General features: G+C 35.1%; 1 protein-coding gene across 3 annotated transcripts in view; it reads right to left on the minus strand.

Annotated features, from left to right (window-relative positions):
* LOC138696758 (UV excision repair protein RAD23 homolog A-like) overlaps positions 1–20601 on the minus strand; it is a 111079-nt gene that overhangs the window by 18375 nt on the left and 72103 nt on the right. For 2 of the 3 annotated variants that reach the window (XM_069822144.1, XM_069822145.1), the window contains exons 2-4: positions 4890–4968; positions 1848–2025; positions 1564–1705 (exon numbers count right to left, since the gene is read on the minus strand). In XM_069822144.1, coding sequence (XP_069678245.1) covers positions 1564–1705; positions 1848–2025; positions 4890–4968 — 399 coding nt within the window. Of the gene's footprint in view, positions 1–1563; positions 1706–1847; positions 2026–4889; positions 4969–9214; positions 9406–20601 lie in introns of those variants that run through there. The other variant, XM_069822143.1, reaches the window with a different exon arrangement.

Below are 20601 nucleotides of genomic sequence, written 5' to 3' on the forward strand. Positions count from 1 at the left end.
TTTAGCTCATTGACTTTATAATAAATTGTAGTGATATAATCATCACTGTTAATTCTGATTGGTAGATGAACTAATTGCTATTCAAATAGCCACCATTTAGCCCAACACAACGAATAGTTTTTGTATCACAAAAAGCCATACATGCTCAATTCAGAATGGATAACAATTTGAAAATAAATTTGATTTGCGAATTAACTATACGATATAATTTTCTTAGACAATCAGTAGAACGCATATAATGTAGAACATCACACTTGCCACAGATAACTCAAATTGACTGAGATGTAAATGCATGGTAACAAATGAAAGGGGAGTCACGAACCTCACACCACATTTATGAGTTCCTCAGCAAATAATAAATAATTGAATCGATTTTATTTGAGAAACTACACATGTCCTTAACTGTAAGTTTTGAGAGAAAAAAACTGTCTGCAGCTTATAAGTGTTGGATTGTGTCGGCCTACATTCTTATCTTTTTAGGGTGAATTTTTCACATGAATATTTCTAAATATTTTAATGAAACGTATAATCATATTTGAGAGCACCAGGGAGCTCTAAAGTTCGTGGAACATGTGTTGTTTCTCGAATACCCGGAATGTTTTCAGTAAAAATTATAATAGTTTGTGTTTATTTTGTATGTAAGTTAATGAGAACAAAAGCTATTTACGTGCAAATTTAGTACATAATGTATTATCGATCATTGAAATCCCATACTGCAGCTCATCAGATCTGTCTTCTCTGTTACCACTACATAGGCCATGAAAAATATCTCTTCATAAAATCTTTGATTTTATCCTCTTCAGGTAAATATTGTCATGACATCATTACTTATAATAAGACGGATATGTATACTTTCTCTTAAGACGTGCAAATACATTTATTAATGTCACAAACACAATAAACTCGTTTTGACTAAAAATGGACTTGTGTGGTTTCTCAAATAATCGATTCAATTATTTTAAAATTATAGCCATAAGTTGCATCAGGTCCATGTGAAGCAAATAGTGAAATAGTGTTGTGACAATTTAAAGTACAACTATTAAGGTCTCAGAAAATGATCTATTCGTCAACGCTTGTCTCTTAAGCAGTATAAATGTTTTGATAAAAAAAGTTACAATGACGGGAAAATTTTCCAAAAAAAAAGGGGGGGAGGGAAACTTTGCTTCTCACATTATTATAATTACCACAGCATTTAACTAAATCGTCCACACCTGTGGAGTAACGGTCAGCACGTCTGGCTGCGAAACCAGGTGGCCCAGGTTCGAATCCCGGTCGGGGCAAGTTATCTGGTTGAGGTTTTTTCCGGGGTTTTCCCTCAACCCAATACGAGCAAATGCTGGGTAACTTTCGGTGCTGGACCCCGGACTCATTTCACCGGCATTATCACCTTCATATCATTCAGACGCTAAATAACCTAGATGTTGATACAGCGTCGTAAAATAACCCAATAAAAAAATTAAAAAAAATTAACTAAATCAATACATAATAGATTAACAGTGTTACCAATACTGACAGTATCTATATAGAATAAAACATTATTTTATTTCACTGAGAATGCAATACCTGAGTTCTTTCATATCCCATGTCCATAATATTTTGAACCATCTGATTGTAGTCACTACCCGTCAATAAAACTGACTCTGCTTGGTCACGAAGCTGATTTTCCACTGCAGTCGAGGAATTGCCTTGCGGTGGCAGTTCAGACCTAAAAAGAATCAAGAAATTTCCAGATGAAATCTTACATGCTCATCTAATAAACTGGAACTTCCACGTACAGTAAAAGCACAGTATCATTTTATGAATGTACTCATTCATAGGTAATAACCTATGTGATAAACTAGTCTCACATGTTAGATGCAGACGGTTGTTCCTCCTTTTTCTCTTCACCACTTCCTCGATTGTGAGTATCAGTAACATCTGCATTGGCCACAGGTGTTCTCTTTGGCTTTGTTAACATAACAACAACAAAGTTCTTCTCGTCAATATTGTAAGTACGAAGGACATCAGTGTCAGAAAGAATTTTTCCTGTAATGTTAAGCATAGCCACATTAAGGAATGATTTTCAGTTTGCAATTGTATTGGTGTACATCAGTGGCGGCTCCTACATATTTCTTAAGAGGAGGAAAGAAGTTAACAGCGCAAAATGACACCTTCAGAGAAACCTGCTACAAATTAGCCTACATGCATACATGTAAGACCAGTTAGTGTTAGGGTTGGTCTTCCCTTTGTATAGGAATAATCTGTTTTTGTAAACTGAGTTTCCTAAATTGTCCAAAATATAATATGTTTTCACTTCCATTCATTGTTGAATAATTGCACAAATTAACAATTACAATGACATTCACAACCTCGCAGCATTTTTCGCGCACACTACAGCATCACACGTGTTGGAAGAGACCAGCTACTAACACGTAACCAGAACCGTTTTACGGAAATGGGAATGAGAAATAATCTGTTAGGAAAGGGAGAACACTGCACCCACCCACGTGGTCTGTGTTGCCACATGTACATTTTACAAGTTCAGTATTACATGCTTTTTAAGAATGTCAGTTCTTGTAAAGTCATACCACCATTATTGTTCAAAGCTGCCGATGGCCAATTAATTTTTTTATGTTAAAAATAATGTAGTTTGGAGTACTTTCAATTTCATATATATTTGTACGAAAATGACAACTTGGCTGTTGTCCAGTCTAGTAGACAATGAATGGAAGTGAATTTCAGAGGCCAAAAAGATCTGCGATACTAACTTAGAACTACTTCCTCTTTGTTTTATATAAATCCAACTTCAACTTTCAAGTATCCTCGAAAGTTTCAAACCATGAATAGTAGCTTATATAAAGTGTAATGAATAATATATTTTGATTTATAATTTAAAAAAAATTATATGATGTCTTTCATAGCTTTGCGTTAAAACTGTTTTTATTGTGTCTCCTCCTAGATGTGTTATAGTCTGGTTGAATGCAGCATCGTTAGATGGCAGCGGTAGCGAGCTTGCTGCAAGACCAGTCGGTTTCTATTTCCCGCCCATGGGCTGATTCAGAGGAGGATCTCCTCCCTAACCGTTCATTTACTTGCTTTAAAACTCTGCTTCTTTCTCTGGCCGCTAGTGCTCTGTTGTCTATGTGTGTTAACTGCAGTAAAGGAGGAATGGATTGACTTTCCTCCACACAAACAATCTCGCATCCTTCTCACAGTTTTCTAGCAGCACATGAGTGCGCGTCGTTTAAAACTCGATCAACCGAGGTTTTCTTATAGCTGTGAACTTAAAAGTTACCGAATCTTCCTCGAATTTCAAGGCATATATTTCATTTGGTATTTACTTTCAAAAGAAGAAAAATGTGAGGAGGTCGTTCCTCCCTTCCCTCCCCCGAGGAACTGCCACTAGTGTACATATAAAAATAGTACTACTACAAATTAAATGTATTGTGTAGAGTGCGGTATTGTATAGGGCAGAAACATGAACATTACGACGAAGTGAAGAGAAACGACTAGAAGCATTTGAAATGTGGGTATGGAAAAAATGGAGCATGTGAAATGGACAGACAGAATAAGAAATGAAGATGTGTTGGAAAGAGTGGGCGATGGAAGAATAATGCTGAAAATGTTCAGGAAGTGAAAAAGAAATTGGCTACTGAAGAACGCACTAGAAGGAATGGAAAACGGGAAAAGATTTCAGGGCAGAAAAAAATATCAGATGATTAGAGAAGACTGGAGAATGCTGGGTTTGCAGTGAAAAATCTACTCTTGGGAGAAAACTATGAATTAACGAATACGTTGTAGACATTCATGTTTTATGCGCGATTAAGACAACAGAAGTAGCCTACACAATTTAAACAGACGAAGAATGTTTCAGTTTAAAGATATCTGTAAAAATTACTACAAACCACAAATAATAACAAGACCGAGCGAATTGGCCCCAGCCGTAGCGTTTGCGACTTACATTGGGAGACCTACGGGTTCAAACCCCGTGGTCGACAAATCTGACTCGGGTTTTTCATGGTTTCCTTCCGTCACAAAAGGCAAATGCCGGACTGGAAATTTACATATCATGATTCATCACCGTCTTAAACACTAATATCATAAACATTAATCAAAATCAGTTGCATAAACACAAGCCATCTACAACACACAATAGAAACAGGAACTCAACAATAGTATTTAAAAAACGGCCTACTGGTATAACTACAGATCCGAAACACGCGATATGACCACAGGTGTTTTTTTTAGTGGGTTATTTTACGACGCTAGCGTCTGATTGAAATGAAGGTGATAATGCTTGTGAAATGAGTCCGGGTTTCAGCATCGATAGTTACCCAGCATTTACTCATATTGGGTTGAGGGAAAACCCCGGAAAAACCTCAACCCGGTAACTTGTCCCGACCGGAATTCGAACCCGGGCCACCTGGTTTCGCGGCCAGACGCGCTAACCATTACACCACAGATGTTAAAGTGTGTATAAATAAACTTAACAAATGAAAATGATAACAAAAACGAATTCACAATTATGTTACTCAATTATTCAGCTACATGTTAAGTCATGAAACTAGAAAAAGTCTTTATTCAGTCATGTGTAATCTGATTTATTGGAAAGATATGCATTTTTCTATTTAATATTTTTATGGGTCAAATTTACGAACCAAAAAATCTAATCTTAATGAAAGGAATTAGTGATTAAAAAGTCATTGAAATCAGATAAAAATTGTGTTAGTTTTAAAACTCAGCAGCAAGGTGCCTGTATTAAAAAAGTTTATATATCATTAACAAAATGCATATTATTATTATTATTATTATTATTATTATTATTATTATTATTATTATTATTATTACCTAAGCAAATTTTTATCTGATTGAGCACCTATCTTTAATTTTCATAGGTTTTTCATAGTTACCTGCGTAAATAAGTCTTTGGAATTCAGCTGGATACTCATTTCCTTTTTCAGCTTCAATTTTTTCCTTCAAGTGTTTCACCTGGTAAAGAACACACAATTAGTTGTGATACATTTCAAAATAATTATGTGGCGAGGTAACACGTTAAAGTACAGAGTGTCCAACATGCCCGACTGTCCAACAGACCCCAGTTTACCCTATCTTGTGATTATGTTATTTCACATGCATTTACACAGCAATAGGTACCTAAACTGAGTAGCCACCAGCGTAGCTCAGTCAACAGAAGCACTTGCTTGCTAACTCAGAGGTGCTCTCTAGCGTGGGTTCGATTTCGTCTTGGACTGATTACCTGGTTGGGTTTTTTCCGAGGTTTTCCCCAACTATAAGGCGAATGTCAGGTAATCTATCACAATTCCATTGACGCTAAATAAACTAAGTAATTTATACAACGTCGTTAAATAACCAACTGAAAATTAAAAAATAAAAATAAACTGAACAATGCACCTCACAAGTGATACCAAGAAGGCACCACTTATGAGGCAAATAGGCCAGGAGATAATGGGGTAGGGTGGCCAGTTCCTTTCCCCCTCCATTGCATATATCGCCGACTAGTTACATATTACACTAATCAGACTTTAGATGCATACAAACAATTGTTCTTCCTCTGACACATATCAAGTGAGATGTACTGCCTGATAATAGATGTACGTATCAGCCAGAACCTCAATCAGAGGATAAGATACTGTGTAGGGGCCTATATGCATATATCCTAACCATTACCTCCTGGTCTAGTTGCCTCATGAGTGTTGCCTTATTGGTATTAGTCTCACTTAAGAGGTTCAAACCTGTCTTTGGACAGTTGACTGAACAACAATCATAATGTGAATTATTTATTACTGACGTAGTAGGAATAATGTAAGTTAATTTGCGTTCAACTATATAATTATACAGCCGGATTTAGGTATAGTGCCGCCCCTAGGCAGTGCTAAAATGTTTCGCCCCCCAACTCCCACAAACAATTTATAAACAACTATTATACACGTCATGTTTAGTTTAAATTAGTTTTAAATAAAATTTTACAATTATTCAGAAAACAATAAATTACTGGAATCAAAATACATGCATCTTACTTGTGAATTATAAAGATTTCCTTCGCACTTTGTTCACAGATAAAGCATTGATGATGTCATTAAAGTCGGTTTGACGAAGCACATCAGACTCGATGCAAAGAAACATTTTCTAAATTATTCATTGTTGAAACAAAATTGATTTGTGAAAGCCAGGCTGTGGTTTATTTTTAAGTATTGGTTATGTTGGTGGTATAATTATTACGAGTATTTCTTACTTCGATAGGAAGTATTGAAAAATAAATTCTAACTCTTTGCAGAATAAATCTTTCATGAGGAATTATATAGTGCACATGCTGAAAAGTGATTAAATATGAGTATTGTAGTATTGTTGACGATATACGAGTATATTTGAAATAACTAAGACTTGTGGTTACTATTCATAGCGATAAATAAGAAACACACATCCAATTTGATTTCCGGCAATGTATTCTTATTTATACAAGCAGTTAAATTTAAGTAGTTTCATAGTAAAATAAAGTGGTAACGGTATTACAATATGCAGCTGCACACTTTTCTTTTACTTTCGCCGCGACCGAGACAATGTGACTTCCGACTTCCACAAGGTGTTCAATAACAAAGTTCAGAAAAAATTTACCAACAAGTGTTTTAAAAACAAATTTCACTGTAAAATTCAAATGGAAAAAAGAAAAGAAATAAAGGAAGAGAAAGAAAGAAAATGCCGCTCTAGTGACCTAGGCCTAAATCCGGCACTGTCTGTAGAACCCCGAAAATCCAGATAATCCCAACATGCTAAGGAGAGAGAAGAGGAAGAAAAAAATGAATTGAAACTCTATTCTGTTCATAGCTACAGTATTTAGAAACTCAAAATGTGCAATATACACCTACAACTTAATTATCACTAGTGAATGAATGATTTTTGTTTTATACATTATTATGATAATCTGTCAGCTTTTTCTGACGAAGAGTAGATAATCTTGACGAAGCGGCAATGTCCCGCCAACGTTTCATAAGCCTCAAAACCAACGAGTTAGATACTATCTATTAGATACTATCTAACTCGTTGCTCAAAACTGAACGACGCGGTTAAAGTGAAAGTTGGGGAGGGAATAAATCGTGCTTGCATTCCAGTGTTGCCAACTCAGTTTTAAAAAACCTGCTAAGAAACAGTGCAGAAACTGCTAAATTGCTATATTGTCAATGTATAATGAGATTATTTTCCCGCTGTGAATGCTAAGAATACCCGCTAAATTCCTATATCAGCTATACAAATTTTCATACTTTTTCCCGCTAAACTAACACTGAAAATCGCCAGATCTGGCGGGAAAACCGCCAAATTGGCAACACTGTATGCATTCTTGTCCTCCGCTTAATCCGAATTTCGATAATGCGTTCCCAATTAGCCTAGTTTGGATTAGCGGGATTATACTGTATTCATTTTAGTGTGTATAAGCAGGGCCGCCGAGAAGGGGGGGCAAAAGGGGTGAGTGCATATGGGCCCGTGAGCAATAATGGCCCGTCAGATTAAGTGAGTCTGATTACTTTTTATTATCACGAATAATTATTCGTAGATACATACCGGTACTACAAAATTTTGTAAGAATATTTGTTACATAAATCTGACATATTAACTCAACAATAGTAGAATTATTACAAATTACCACTTCATATGTAAATATTTGACTTTTATATAATAGAAGATCGATTTCCGCATTAATGTTCACCGATAGACATTGAGGGCCCCTGCATTTGCCTGAACTATGTTTCCGTCGGTTGTACTGAACACGTTCAATTATTTATTGGATTGTCCTTTTTAACTACCAAACCCCCGCTGGCCCACCACAATATACTAGTGGACTCTCTCAAACCGAAGTCACAGGATACGTTTCTCTTTCAGTACAATGTATGTTTCGAGTCGAAACTTTCGTCTTTTCATTGTCGTTTGTCTAGTAAATTCTGTTGATTAGTGTTACTGGTTATAGTTTAACTGCACAATGGACAAGTACAGGCATAAGTCGGGAGCTGAGAAGCACAAGGAGAGACTGAAAAAATTGGAAGATATTAATATGGGTGCTAGACTGCGTGAAAAATGGTATGAAGATATTAATAAAGAGATCAGTGATGAGCCGAAATATTTAAAATCAATTCATGCCTCTAATTTAGGGCCAAGCCCACTGAAGCCTATGAATCTCCTAAAGAGTCTGAGGGAATTAAAACTTGATAATTTATTTCCAAATATTTGCATAGCCATTAGAATATTCTATATAATTCCTGTGACAGTTGCTGATGTTGAACGATTCTTCAGCAAAATGAAGGAAATAAAAAATGTATTCAGATAAACAATGTGTCAAGAACGACTGAGTAACCTTGGCTCCTTAGTCTGGAGAGCGATCTTGCTAGATCTTTAAATTTTGATGACATAATTGATGATTTTGCATCAATGAAGTCAAGGAGAGTTGTTTGTTGATGTTGGACTGCAGGTGTTTAAGAATAATGTTTTATGAATATAATATATTGTGCTAATATGAAGTTTTGCTAAAAGTTTTCAACGTAATAAAAGTGTACACTTTTAAGTTCGTATCTGTGTATGGGGTTATCTTTTATTTATTTTGCAAATAATTGTTATGGTTAGAATAAATGGTAACTTGTAATTGTTACTTTTTTCAACGGGGGTCCAAGTACAGTATTGCCTAGGGGCCCATAAATTCTGTCGGCGGCCCTGTGTATAAGAGAAACCTTTCTACCTCTTTACCAACTTTCTAATGAAATTCAGAAAATAGTATAATTTAGAGATTTATAGGCCTATACAAATATCTTAAAGAGTTTCATAATTATTGTACTCAATTTTTAAGTAATATATTAGCTTTAGAAAGTTTATAGGATTATGTCAGGAAATACAGCCCAATAATAACTGTTATTTAATATTTTCTTTGTATTTATGCAGGCATTTCATAGATGTTGTATCTACCACTATTGAGCGGTCACAGTAAGCTGACGAAGTGTACTTACCATTTAGCGGTCATATTAAACTATTTGACTTTATATATCCACACAATCCAAGAAAGTAGTAAAACATTTCAGCATCTCACAGAATATCATATTATATCAATTTAACATCAAGCTTCAGTTTTACAATTTGCCTACTTAGAGATTTTCCCATTACGAATGAAAACGTCTTTTACATCATTGAGCTAAGGAAGTTAAATTCTTATCTTTCGAAAGTGAACAAATTATCTTACCGTTTCACACTCGTCTATTTCAACCTCGAATGATTGTTGATGCAGATTTCTTAACGTAATTCGCATATTTAAAATGTTAATTACTACGTTTTAACGCTTCAACAGGTAATAAATATCAGTTAATTATATTTGATATCCTTATATTAACACAATGTTCCTTCGGATATGATAATTTCTTGTAAGTTGCCGTCGACCGTCGTTAACACTATCACTCACTATTAATAATAAAATTGTTCTCTCTGCACATTTGTGCGCTACTCTTCTATTAATTAATTAATAATTGTTGCCAACTAATCAATTTAAAATTGTGTTACATACGGGTTAACAAAATGCAGCGATAGGACAACATTTTGAAAATCCACATTTCTACCAAACTTACAGTAGTTATAATTACATGATAAATGACAGATAAGGCACCCATACTAAAATTGAAATGAATGATTTTACATCTTTTAGACTTCAATTTTATTCTACATCGGCCAATTTAATAGAAGCCTGAATCACACTCTAAAGATGGCACTACTGCAAATCTTCGTAGAAGCAAAATAGAGAATTTGTTGAATGAGGAGTTATTGTTGGTAAACCCGCCCACGTCGCCAACAATTGCTAACAATACTAAAATATGTGTGTGATCTGTGAGTAAAATGTTGTTTCATGAAAGTAATATTGAAATAATAGCCTATGCAATAAAGATATTTAAATGACAAAATAAAATTGTAAAAATCGTGGGACACTTATCTCTCCGGGCAGATACTATTGCTGTAAACCAGTATTCAAAGAACATATTGCCATTTCCCTGCATAAACTGTCCAGTTTATACACAAAAATATAAACAACTTGCCAAATATACTACCACAGCGGCTTAAGGTCTGAATCAGGCGGCCTTTAGAAAATGTGTGAAATATATTTTACAAAAAAAAACTTTTTTTATAGATTAATTTCTATCATAAAATTTTAAATAGGTTAGATAACAAATTAGTTTTATATATATGCCTACTTTGTCTTTGCCGCTTTATATAATAGCCCTTATTTAAATTTAAATACATATTTATTACAATTGTTAGAATCAGGGAACTACAAAAATACATATTAGATATAATATAGACAAAAATACATTAAAAACTATTATATACATAAAACAAAAATGAACATGTCAAATATTTAAACAAAACAGAAATATAAATTATTAACAACGTATTTTTTCATACGAACTTGACTTGTCTATATTCGCATATGATTCATATTTTGTTGCGCGACAGCCTGTGAAGGGCCAAGGCCGACCAGCCGACTGCTGACACCACGTCCATATTCAATAGAGGTGAACAATCATTCAACCAAAACGAATGTAACGTATGGTCAGACAATGATTCTTCCCCAGCCGCTGTACCTTGGGTTTCGAAACCAGATTTCGCTACCTATCGCAGCTCCCCAAATTCATTACAATGTGAAATTTGAAGAGAACCCTTCCTCTTCATGAGGAATCGAAATAGCGCGCATGCCGTAGTCATCGAAAGATTATATTTGAACGTGAACAAACTGGCCTTTAACGTAGATAAGTTACTGCATATTACTGGCACTGGTTAAAGTGACTGAGGACACCCGTGAAGCTATGGATAGGGGTGAAGTAACGGCACTAACTCTTCTCGATTTCAGCAATGCCTTTGGTTCTGTTGATATCGACTTGCTTCTTGCAAAGATGAAGGCTTTGCACCTGTCAGACAATACCTTGAGCTGGATGGACTCCTACCTACGGGACCGCCAACAGTGTGTTTCACTTGATAATCAATTCTCCCAATGGCGATGCACAAAGCCGGGAGTGTCGCAGGGCTCCGTATTAGGACCACTACTTTTCTCTATCTACATTAATGACGCATCAAAGAACTTACAGTATTGCCGATATTATCTCTATGCCGACGACCTACAACTTTACATACATTCCAGACCCAGTACGATCAATGAATCGATTGACAAGTTAAATTGTGACCTAGCCACTGTCTCCACTTGGGCGGCCAATTTCGGACTCGCACTTAATCCAAGTAAGACTCAAGCTATAATTATTGGACATAAACGTTTAGTTAACTCCCTTAATTAAAGTAATCTTTCAGTTGTTACCCTTAACAACACGCTAATCCCTTATTCATCTGTCGTAAAAAGATCGTTGCTTCTTTTTTGATAATAATCTAAGTTGGAATTTTCAAGTTAAAGAAACGATAAAAAAAATCTGTTCCTCCATTCACTGTTTGAGTCGCTTGAGAAACTTCTTGCCCCAGCAACTAAAACTTACTCTAGTACAAACCCTAGTAATGCCGCACTTCGATTATTGTGACGTTTTGTTAAGTGACCTAAGTTCTGAACTGTCAGTCAAGTTACAGCGAGCTCAGAATATGTGCGTCAGATACGTGTGCAACATCCGACGATATGATCACATATCACAGTCCTTCGCAAGTCTCTCGTGGCTCCGACTTAAAGAACGCAGAACTTTACACTCTTTGTCTTTACTCTTTCGAATTCTGCACACCTCAACACCAAATTACCTTTCGTCTCGTTTCTCTTATCTATACTCTAACCACGACGTAAATACCAGATCACTTATCTGTGGCACGCTAAGTATAGCTCTTCATAGAACATCTTGTTATTCCTCATCTTTTACAATACCCACCTCGCGTCAATGGAATTCCTTGTCACAAAGTATTAGGGGCTGCAAGACTAACAAACACCTTTAAGAACAGCTTAAAAGATAACCTTATTAGCATTTAACTCCAATCATACTGATTTAAACTATCACTGATTTACATTGTTACTTTTTTCTTTAGACATCATCCTGATAGTGCAGTATTTTCAAAATTGTCTCATAATAATCTCTTTCTATTATCTAATATCATTTGAAATATGTTAACATTCTATGTATTTTAGTTTAATTCTGCTACACAGTTTATTTCAGTGTTTAATTAATAGTTCATAGAATTTTGTTGTTTAATTCGTAAATAACTCTTGTATACATGTAACTCTCATCTAAATCAAATTGTTGAATTCTTTGTAAGTTCATGCATATGTATATACACTTTTTGCTGGTTGAGTGGAAGAGAAGGCCTTACGACCTTAACTCTGCCAGCTAAAATAAATCATTATTATTATTATTATTATTATTATTATTATTATTATTATTATTATCATTATTGCAAACTAGGTTTAATTAAATTTATGTGAACTTTTGTTACCCAATAATATATATATATATATATATATACACAGCTGATTTCCCAATAAAATTTCTAATAAAATATTAGTAGCTACTTTCGCTGGTGACATTACTATTCTTGCTTCATGTGAAGATCCATCAACAGCTTCTGAAAACTTGCAAAATGAATTGAAAGAAACAGAAGACTAAATGGAGAATACAAGGGAGGAGTGAAACCAAATGACTTTCAAAACCAGAACTGAAAACTGCCATCCTGTAACATTTTGCAACAAAGAATTTCCTAAAGCAGACGATGTTAAATATTTAGTAGGTATGCATTTAGATCGGTGATTAACATGACGTAAACATATTGACACTAAAAAAAATCAATTTGAAAACAAAATTAAGAAATCTAGGCTATTGGTTATTGAGATCTAAATCAAAACTGTCATTAAAAATAAACTTCTTGTTTATAAAGTTATATCGATGACTAAATGATACCTCGTATCTGTAAATATGTACGTAGGTGAATCAAACTAGCCTACTGTTTTTTAAATTTATTTTCTGCTTTGCAAGATCTACTCGAGGACAAGATATTAGTTAACTCTTCAAAGTTGTAAATAATAATAATAATAATAATAATAATAGACTAATAATAATAATCATCATCATAATGTAGTTCAAGTAAATGACCATTTCTTTTTAGATAAAAGGTGTAATTTCTTAGCCATCGATATTGAAACCAATCTGCAGACACGTTCCATTGTCACTCCACCATTGTACATGTCCGTAATGATGTCATTAATCATAATATAAACATTTAAACTGTTAAAGTAGAATCCTCTAACAAGCAAACATTCTGATTGGGACAGATGAAAAGTTAATTTTTTTCTCTCACCATGTTAATAATGTCAAAAGTAATGCTTATACAAATTTTGGCCACTCGATCGCAATTATGAGGGCCGTGAAAAACGTTCTCCAGGGGCCGTTAACAGAAAGAAAACATAATTAATTTCATTCGAAAGATTTATTGGGACACAGCAATTGTTGAGCTATTTTTCAACGTATTCCCCACCGAAATTGAGGCATTTGTTATATCATGACTGGCTGGTTCCGATCCCAGGCGGCTGACTTCTACGACATAGGGGTACAAAAATTGATGTATAACAAATGTCTCAATTCCAGTGGGGGATATGTTGACAAATAGCGCAATAATTGCTGTACCTATGTAAATAAATATTTCCATGCATTTGTACTTTTTCTGTAAACGGCCCCAGAGAAAATAACTTTCTGGACGCCTTGTAATTGCGGTCGAGCTGTAAAAATTTGTATGCGCACTTCTTTTGACATTATTAACATGATGGAAGAAAAAAAATAACTTTTTATCTGCTCCCATCAGAATGTTTGCTTGTAAGTTTAGTAAAAAAACACCCTCGTCAGTTAAATCAACATCCCAATCATTGCATTAAATTTGCTGGAATATAGTAAAAAAAGAAGAAGGCAAAAGGACCAGTACTGTTTGATCTATTCATTTTCACTACATCTATTTAAAACATTGTTATTTTTCTTATGGAGTGTTGTCATGGGTTAACATCTCCACTCATGTCATATTCTTTTATAATATTTACTTATTGTCTCTTCTAGAAAGATTGTAAATTTAATATAAATGTTTTTTTTTTAATGTGACCTTTTAAAAATGGTAAACAACATTCGGCGGACTGTGCTTCTTCTGTACAGTATGGAACGAGTGGGGTGTTACAGAAATTCAAATTGTGAATCAGTTTCATAATTATAATGCACGACATTTTGAGATACGTAAAAGAGGAAGAAAAGCATCTGGAAGTCGTCTTCCAGATTCTTACAGCGTATTAAGTGACTCGCTTATTACAATGAACACCTTGGTTCAGTCGTAAAATGTTATCGTGACCGTAAACCTCAAGCCATAAGATTCTGTTCAGTCGATGACATAAACATCTCAGTGTCAAGACGTGAGTGTAGCTGTTAAAATATCCAGATGTGGGGCATCTTCTGATCACCACATAAACAAGTAAGAGAAAATAGTTTTGTTGACATGCTCAGCGAGATTAACATAGAAATAAAATACAAAAGCAATACCAGGAATATTGTCAGAATTTAGGAACGTAAAGAGGAATAAGGAATTTTTTACCTCAAGATAAATTACATTTACAGTAAGTCTACAAGTCAGGCATTTCATTTAGAATCTGTTTATTTTTTTAAGTAATCTCTTTTTTAATCTTTTCCGCATGCTTTTATAGTAATAGAAAAACAGAACTATTGCATTGTTACTTCCTTAGTGCACCTAATGTGAGCGATACTGTCTGAATATTATATTTACGCCACATTTATTTATATTCAGTGGCATATTTCTCTCTTATGGCTGCTGTATAGAACATTGGATAACTTTTTATCCTCTGGATAAATATGAAAATTACTGTAAAAGTGTTTTTACAAACTCAAGATAACTTTATTCTGTGGAAAATCATTGGTTAAATTATCCAGTCATACATAGTTGGATATCTATTTATTCAAAGACAAATATTCAACATGATGGACACATAAAAAGTGTTAGTCAGAGTCCCATGTTGGTTTTGTGTGTTTTTTCGTGTATTTTCTTGGATCTTCTGATAAAGTTATATAAATAGTTGAAAAAATAATTTTATTGTGAAGCCAGGAATAGGCCTATTCTGAGAAAGGTAAGAAATTAAATTATTTCATTTTATGATTTCATTGTAAGTTTCTGTTTAGTTGGGGCTGGCCGTTGGCTTCACATCCACATACCTCAACAGAGGTGAACGATCATCCAACCAGAGAGGAGGTATCGTGTGGTTAGCATGATGGTCCCTCCTGCCTTTATATAGGGTGCGGCAGTGGAATATGACGGTTTTTATAGCCCTGTTATGGGACACTCAGGACAAATTAAAAGAAAACACATATAGCCTACTGGAAGTAATCTAGTACAATGCAATTTATTAATGTCTGATTACTTTTTAAAAGCTACATTTCGTAAATAGCCTCTACGGCAACGAATACAACTCGTCAGGTCAGGAGATCTTGACGGCCAGGCCATGTCTCCAGATCGTGAAATTATTCGTCTTGGAAACATGTTTCGCAGACAGTTCATTGAACCATGAGCAGTGTGCGCTGATCACTTCCTATGGGGTTATCTCAAAAGTAGGGTGTATCGCAACAATCCTCGCACCATCATCCAGCTGAAACAAAACATAGGCCTAAGGAACGAAATTAGTGCCATCGAACCTGTTTTGTTGGGGCGAGTTATGCAGAACTTTCATCGCAGATTGCACGAATGTAATCGTTGCTGTGGAGGTTACTTATGAAATGTAATTTTCAGAAAGTAATCAGACATTTATAAATTGCATTGTACTAGATTACTTCCAGTATAAGTCTTTTCTTTTAATTCGTCCTCAATATACCACAACAGGGTTATAAAAACCGTCATTTCCCACTGCTGCACCCTATAGCTGGTTTTCGTAACCGGATTTCGCTACCTACCTTAGGTTCCCAAATTCATCACAATGCCGGGTAGGCATCGGTCTCATGCCGATATATCACAAGAAAATATTCCTCCCCCATGCGGACTTGAACCAGGGCGCTTTCCGTAACGCGAGTTGAGGCATGATGCTATAGAGCCAAATTACTATTTATATTGTATGTTTGTGATAATTTTATGGAAAATCCGATAATTTTTTTAACTACAATTCCATAATGTTGTGTTTGAAAGTTGGCAACGTTGCCAGAGGCGAAGTAAAAGCGGGGCGCACCTTCGGGGTCGCCCGGGGAGGACGGCGTCTGATATTCTAATGAAGATTCGGCATTATCAGGGTACGTGATGGCACTTCCTTGCCGTTATTAATATTCGTCATTAACTGTCAGTTTTGTTCTGTCCTTTTTTTCCACAACATATACAAGCTTCGGTTCTTGAAAGAAGTTATTAATGTCCTTTGTAAAATAATATTAGAGGCACACCTTTAGATACAAAATACAACATTTCGCACACTGCATACAAATATCCCCTCCACTGCCGCAAGTCTCAGATCTAGGATGACCAACTCCCATATATTTTCCAGGAACTCCCGTATTTGAATTAATACGTTTGGATCCTCACGGCTCCCTTATCGATCTCGTAATCCTCCCATGTTTTCTTTATCAAAGTTGATCGTCAATTTTTAATGTAATCTAATAATACCCGCCAAATATATTTAAATAAAAACTGACATTAATATCGATAGGTTAGTAGGTACACTGACGTTCAAAGATATCTGACCTACGATTTTATGATCGTGTAAGCCAAAGACGTCCAAAGTTGGACTCTTGGTTACATCGTGCTTTATGATTACATCCCCGTAATCGCAGGTAATCACAAATGTCTTTCTTTCCTTTGCGCGCGACCAAGCAGCTTACTTGAACATACACAACCCCAATAATATACAGCGGCATTATTTTACATGTCATATTGTTGAATATGCAGAACTGAAAGGTATTATTATTATTATTATTATTATTATTATTATTATTATTATTACTTACAAATGGCTTTTAAGGAACCCGCAGGTTCATTGCCGCCCTCACATAAGTCCGCCATAGGTCCCTATTCTGTACAAAATTAATCCACTCTCTATCATCATATCCCACCTCCCTCAAATCCATTTTAATATTATCCTCCCATCTACGTCTCTGGCCTTCCCAAAGGTCTTTTTTCCCTCCGGCCTCCCAATTAACACTCTATATGCATTTCTGGATTCCCCCATACGTGCTACAGGCCCTGCCCATCTCAAACGTCTGGATTTAGTGCTCCTAATTATGTCAGGTGAAGAATACAATGCGTACAGTTCTGCGTTGTGTAACTTTCTCCATTCTCCTGTAGCTTCATCCCTCTTAGCCCCAAATATTTTCCTATTTTCCTAAGAACCTTATTCTCAAACACCCTTAATCTCTTTTCCTCTCTCAAAGTGAGAGTCCAAGTTTCACAACCATACAGAACAACCGGTAATATAACTGTTTTATAAATTCTAACTTTCAGATCTTTTGACAGCAGACTAGATGACAAAAGCTTCTCAACCGAATAATAACAGGCATTTCCCATATTTATTCTGCGTTTAATTTCCTCCCGAGTATCATTTATATTTGTTACTGTTGCTCCAAGATATTTGAACTTTTCCACCTCTTCGAAGGATAAATCTCCAATTTTTATGTTTCCATTTCGTACAATATTCAGGTATAATCATATAACTTACTTTGTCTTTTTGGGATTTACTTCCAAACCTATCGCTTTACTTGCTTCAAGTAAAATTCCCATGTTTTCCCTAATCGTTTGTCGATTTTCTCCTAAGATATTCACGTCATCTGCATAGACAAGAAGCTAATGTAACCCGTTCAATTCCAAACCCTGTCTGTTATAAATTGGTTTAAGAGACGTTTACTTGCTTTCAGCCATCTTGTGATTCATTTACATTCAAAATTCAATTAACAAAACCATTTGTTGAAATTCTGTTAAATTTGTATGAAAATATAAATCATTCCATCAATGAGTCCAGACTTCACACCCCTAAAAAGTTGCGCTGAAATTTGTCGTGACCAAGTCTCCCGTATTTTTGTGATCAGAATTTGGTAACCCTACTGAGATCTGGCCCATTGTTGTGGTCAAAGGTTTAAATCATTCAGGTTGCCAATTCGGCTAAATCTGGCGTTTCTTAGTGTTAGCTAAATTGCTGTATTGACAATCTGAAATGAGATTATTTTTCCGCTGTGAGTGCTAAAAATATCTGCTAAATTCCTACATTTAATACATTAAACTAACACTAAAAAAACGCCAAATGTAGCGGGAAACTCGCTGAATTGACAACATTGAATTATTTAAATCGCTGACTGTAAACTTCGAGAACGGCTTCGGGACTCACTCATACTTCTGTCAAATTGAATACCGGAACTTTTTCGAAGGTAAGATGTGGTCGGAGCATGATGACGACCACATCTCATACTGTACCAAGATCATGAAAGCATAGGACTTTATGCCGCCATGCGATTTTATGGCGTGTAGAAGAGATAACTTCATCTTTTTATTTAAAAGTGCACCGCTGTGGAGTAACGGTTAGCATGCCTGACCGTAAACGAGCGGGTCCGGGTTCAAAACCTGGTTGGGCCAAGTTACCTGGTAGAGGTTTTTTCCTGGGTTTTCCCTCAACCCATTAAGAGTAAATGCTGGTAACTTTCGGCGCTGGATCTGAACTCATTTTGGTGGCATTATCATATTCATATCATTGAGACGCTGGATGAACACAGCAGTTGATAAAAAGTCGTAAAATAATTACTAAAAATGAAAAGAAAACATTGCAATGTTTCTACTTAATGTTCCTTTGTAGATATGATTGCACATATAATATGTTGTCGTCTAGTTTGAGTAATAACACTATCTTTATGACGAGTCTGTGAAATTTGTTAGAAACAATTCGGATGCAGGACATTAAGTTTCTCTTTCACTTATCATTTTGCTATTGTTATGTTATCACTACGGCATCACATCGTCCTTGAATAGTCACCTACTTTAAGAATGAGCATAAAAAGTGATGAATTTCATTAACATTGTATTACACATTGAATGTTGAGGTCATAATAATAAGAAAACAAAGTTATAAATTAGTATTGTTTGTAAGTTTGTAATGTCTCAGACAGAACCGTGTCCAAGGATAGTTCAATAAACGTAAATCTGACCTCGTTTGATAAAGGAGACTAATAAAACGTACCGTAGCCTATCAGTAAGGATATAAAATACAAGCAGCTTGTTTCTGTATTGTTCTCATGTAGAAATTCATGAGCTTGGGCTTCTAGTTTAGTCACAATTTAATATATACAGTCACGAAGCTTGAGTTACGAGGGTACTAGGAACAATAGACTGTGCAGGTACTATTTCGCATTGTCTGTAATGAGACGATAATAGCGATCCTAGTGGTTAGCAACTATCTAAGGATGCAATGTACTACGTATTGAGCTTTGCGACTGTATGTACTAGACTGTGGTTTAGTTATATACATTTTAGTCATACTAAAATTATGACTGAGTAGCCTAGTTGCAAAAACGGCCAAGTCCATTTTTTCGAAAATGGGGTTGAGTTATTCTTATGGAAATTTATACGTGAAATTCGAATTTGCTACTATTTTCTGTCAAAAACGTTCAGAAATGTGTTCAATTACACTTTAAAAACAAGCCTTCGTTACAAAGACGGCTACTTCCTAACTTATGTACGAGTATGACAATAGCCGCCAACTCCACGCAAAACCAATCAGAGGCTTGAATTAGGTCATGTGACTGGGCATGTGATTGTGGGAGATGGGAGAGTAGCCTATGTTAATAACATTGATTCCTTTTTTATTTTGTGGAACACTATTGAAAAGCAATATCTTTACTTTCAAAGCGTAAGTGAATTTCTTCTATAAATTGTAATGTGAAATTATTTTCTATCAAAAGTATGTTTATAACATTGATTTCTTTTTATTCTGTGTAACAGTGTTGTAAAACAATAACTTTATTTCCAAAAGAGTCAATGCATTTCTGCAGTGTTTTCTATTTATTATGTTGGAATTTTTCCAAATCAATTTCATGTGGTTGCACTAATATAATGTACTTTTCTTAAAATAAATGTGTTTCAGTTTATTCTTAACGAGATAAAAGACATTGAAATTTTTAAATCGCTCTGTTTCCCTATTCAAACACATGGGATGTACTATCATTTATGTTACAAAAACAGTCACCTCCCATTCCTTGTTACAAAGCCGCCAAAGTCCATTTTCATTTTTTCAATTAACTCATTATATATGGAAGTTGAAGTATTTAAATTAAGCAAATTAATTATTCTAAGCTGCCAACATGCTGTAGAAAAAAAGTTCAACTTCCTAAGTTGGCTTAAACAAACTAAAACAGTTTTTGGCCTTACTGAAAATTTTTGACAGATGGACATGACCGTCTTTGCAACTAGGCTACTCAGTTTGTAGTATAGTCGTTATTAATATCACTATTATCATCGTCACCAGCAAAGCTTGAAATATTTATGGTTAGATAAGTGAATTTTTCAAGTCAGATTGAATGAAGACGCTTTTGGTCCTTCCATAGACTCTTTTATCATCCCTTATCTCAGCATCGTTTTGTTATACTATCCTCCAGATAGACGTTGTTAGTT

Source organism: Periplaneta americana, chromosome 3 (assembly GCF_040183065.1).
Source record: "Periplaneta americana isolate PAMFEO1 chromosome 3, P.americana_PAMFEO1_priV1, whole genome shotgun sequence".
In the NCBI taxonomy this organism is placed as follows: Eukaryota; Metazoa; Arthropoda; class Insecta; order Blattodea; family Blattidae; genus Periplaneta; species Periplaneta americana.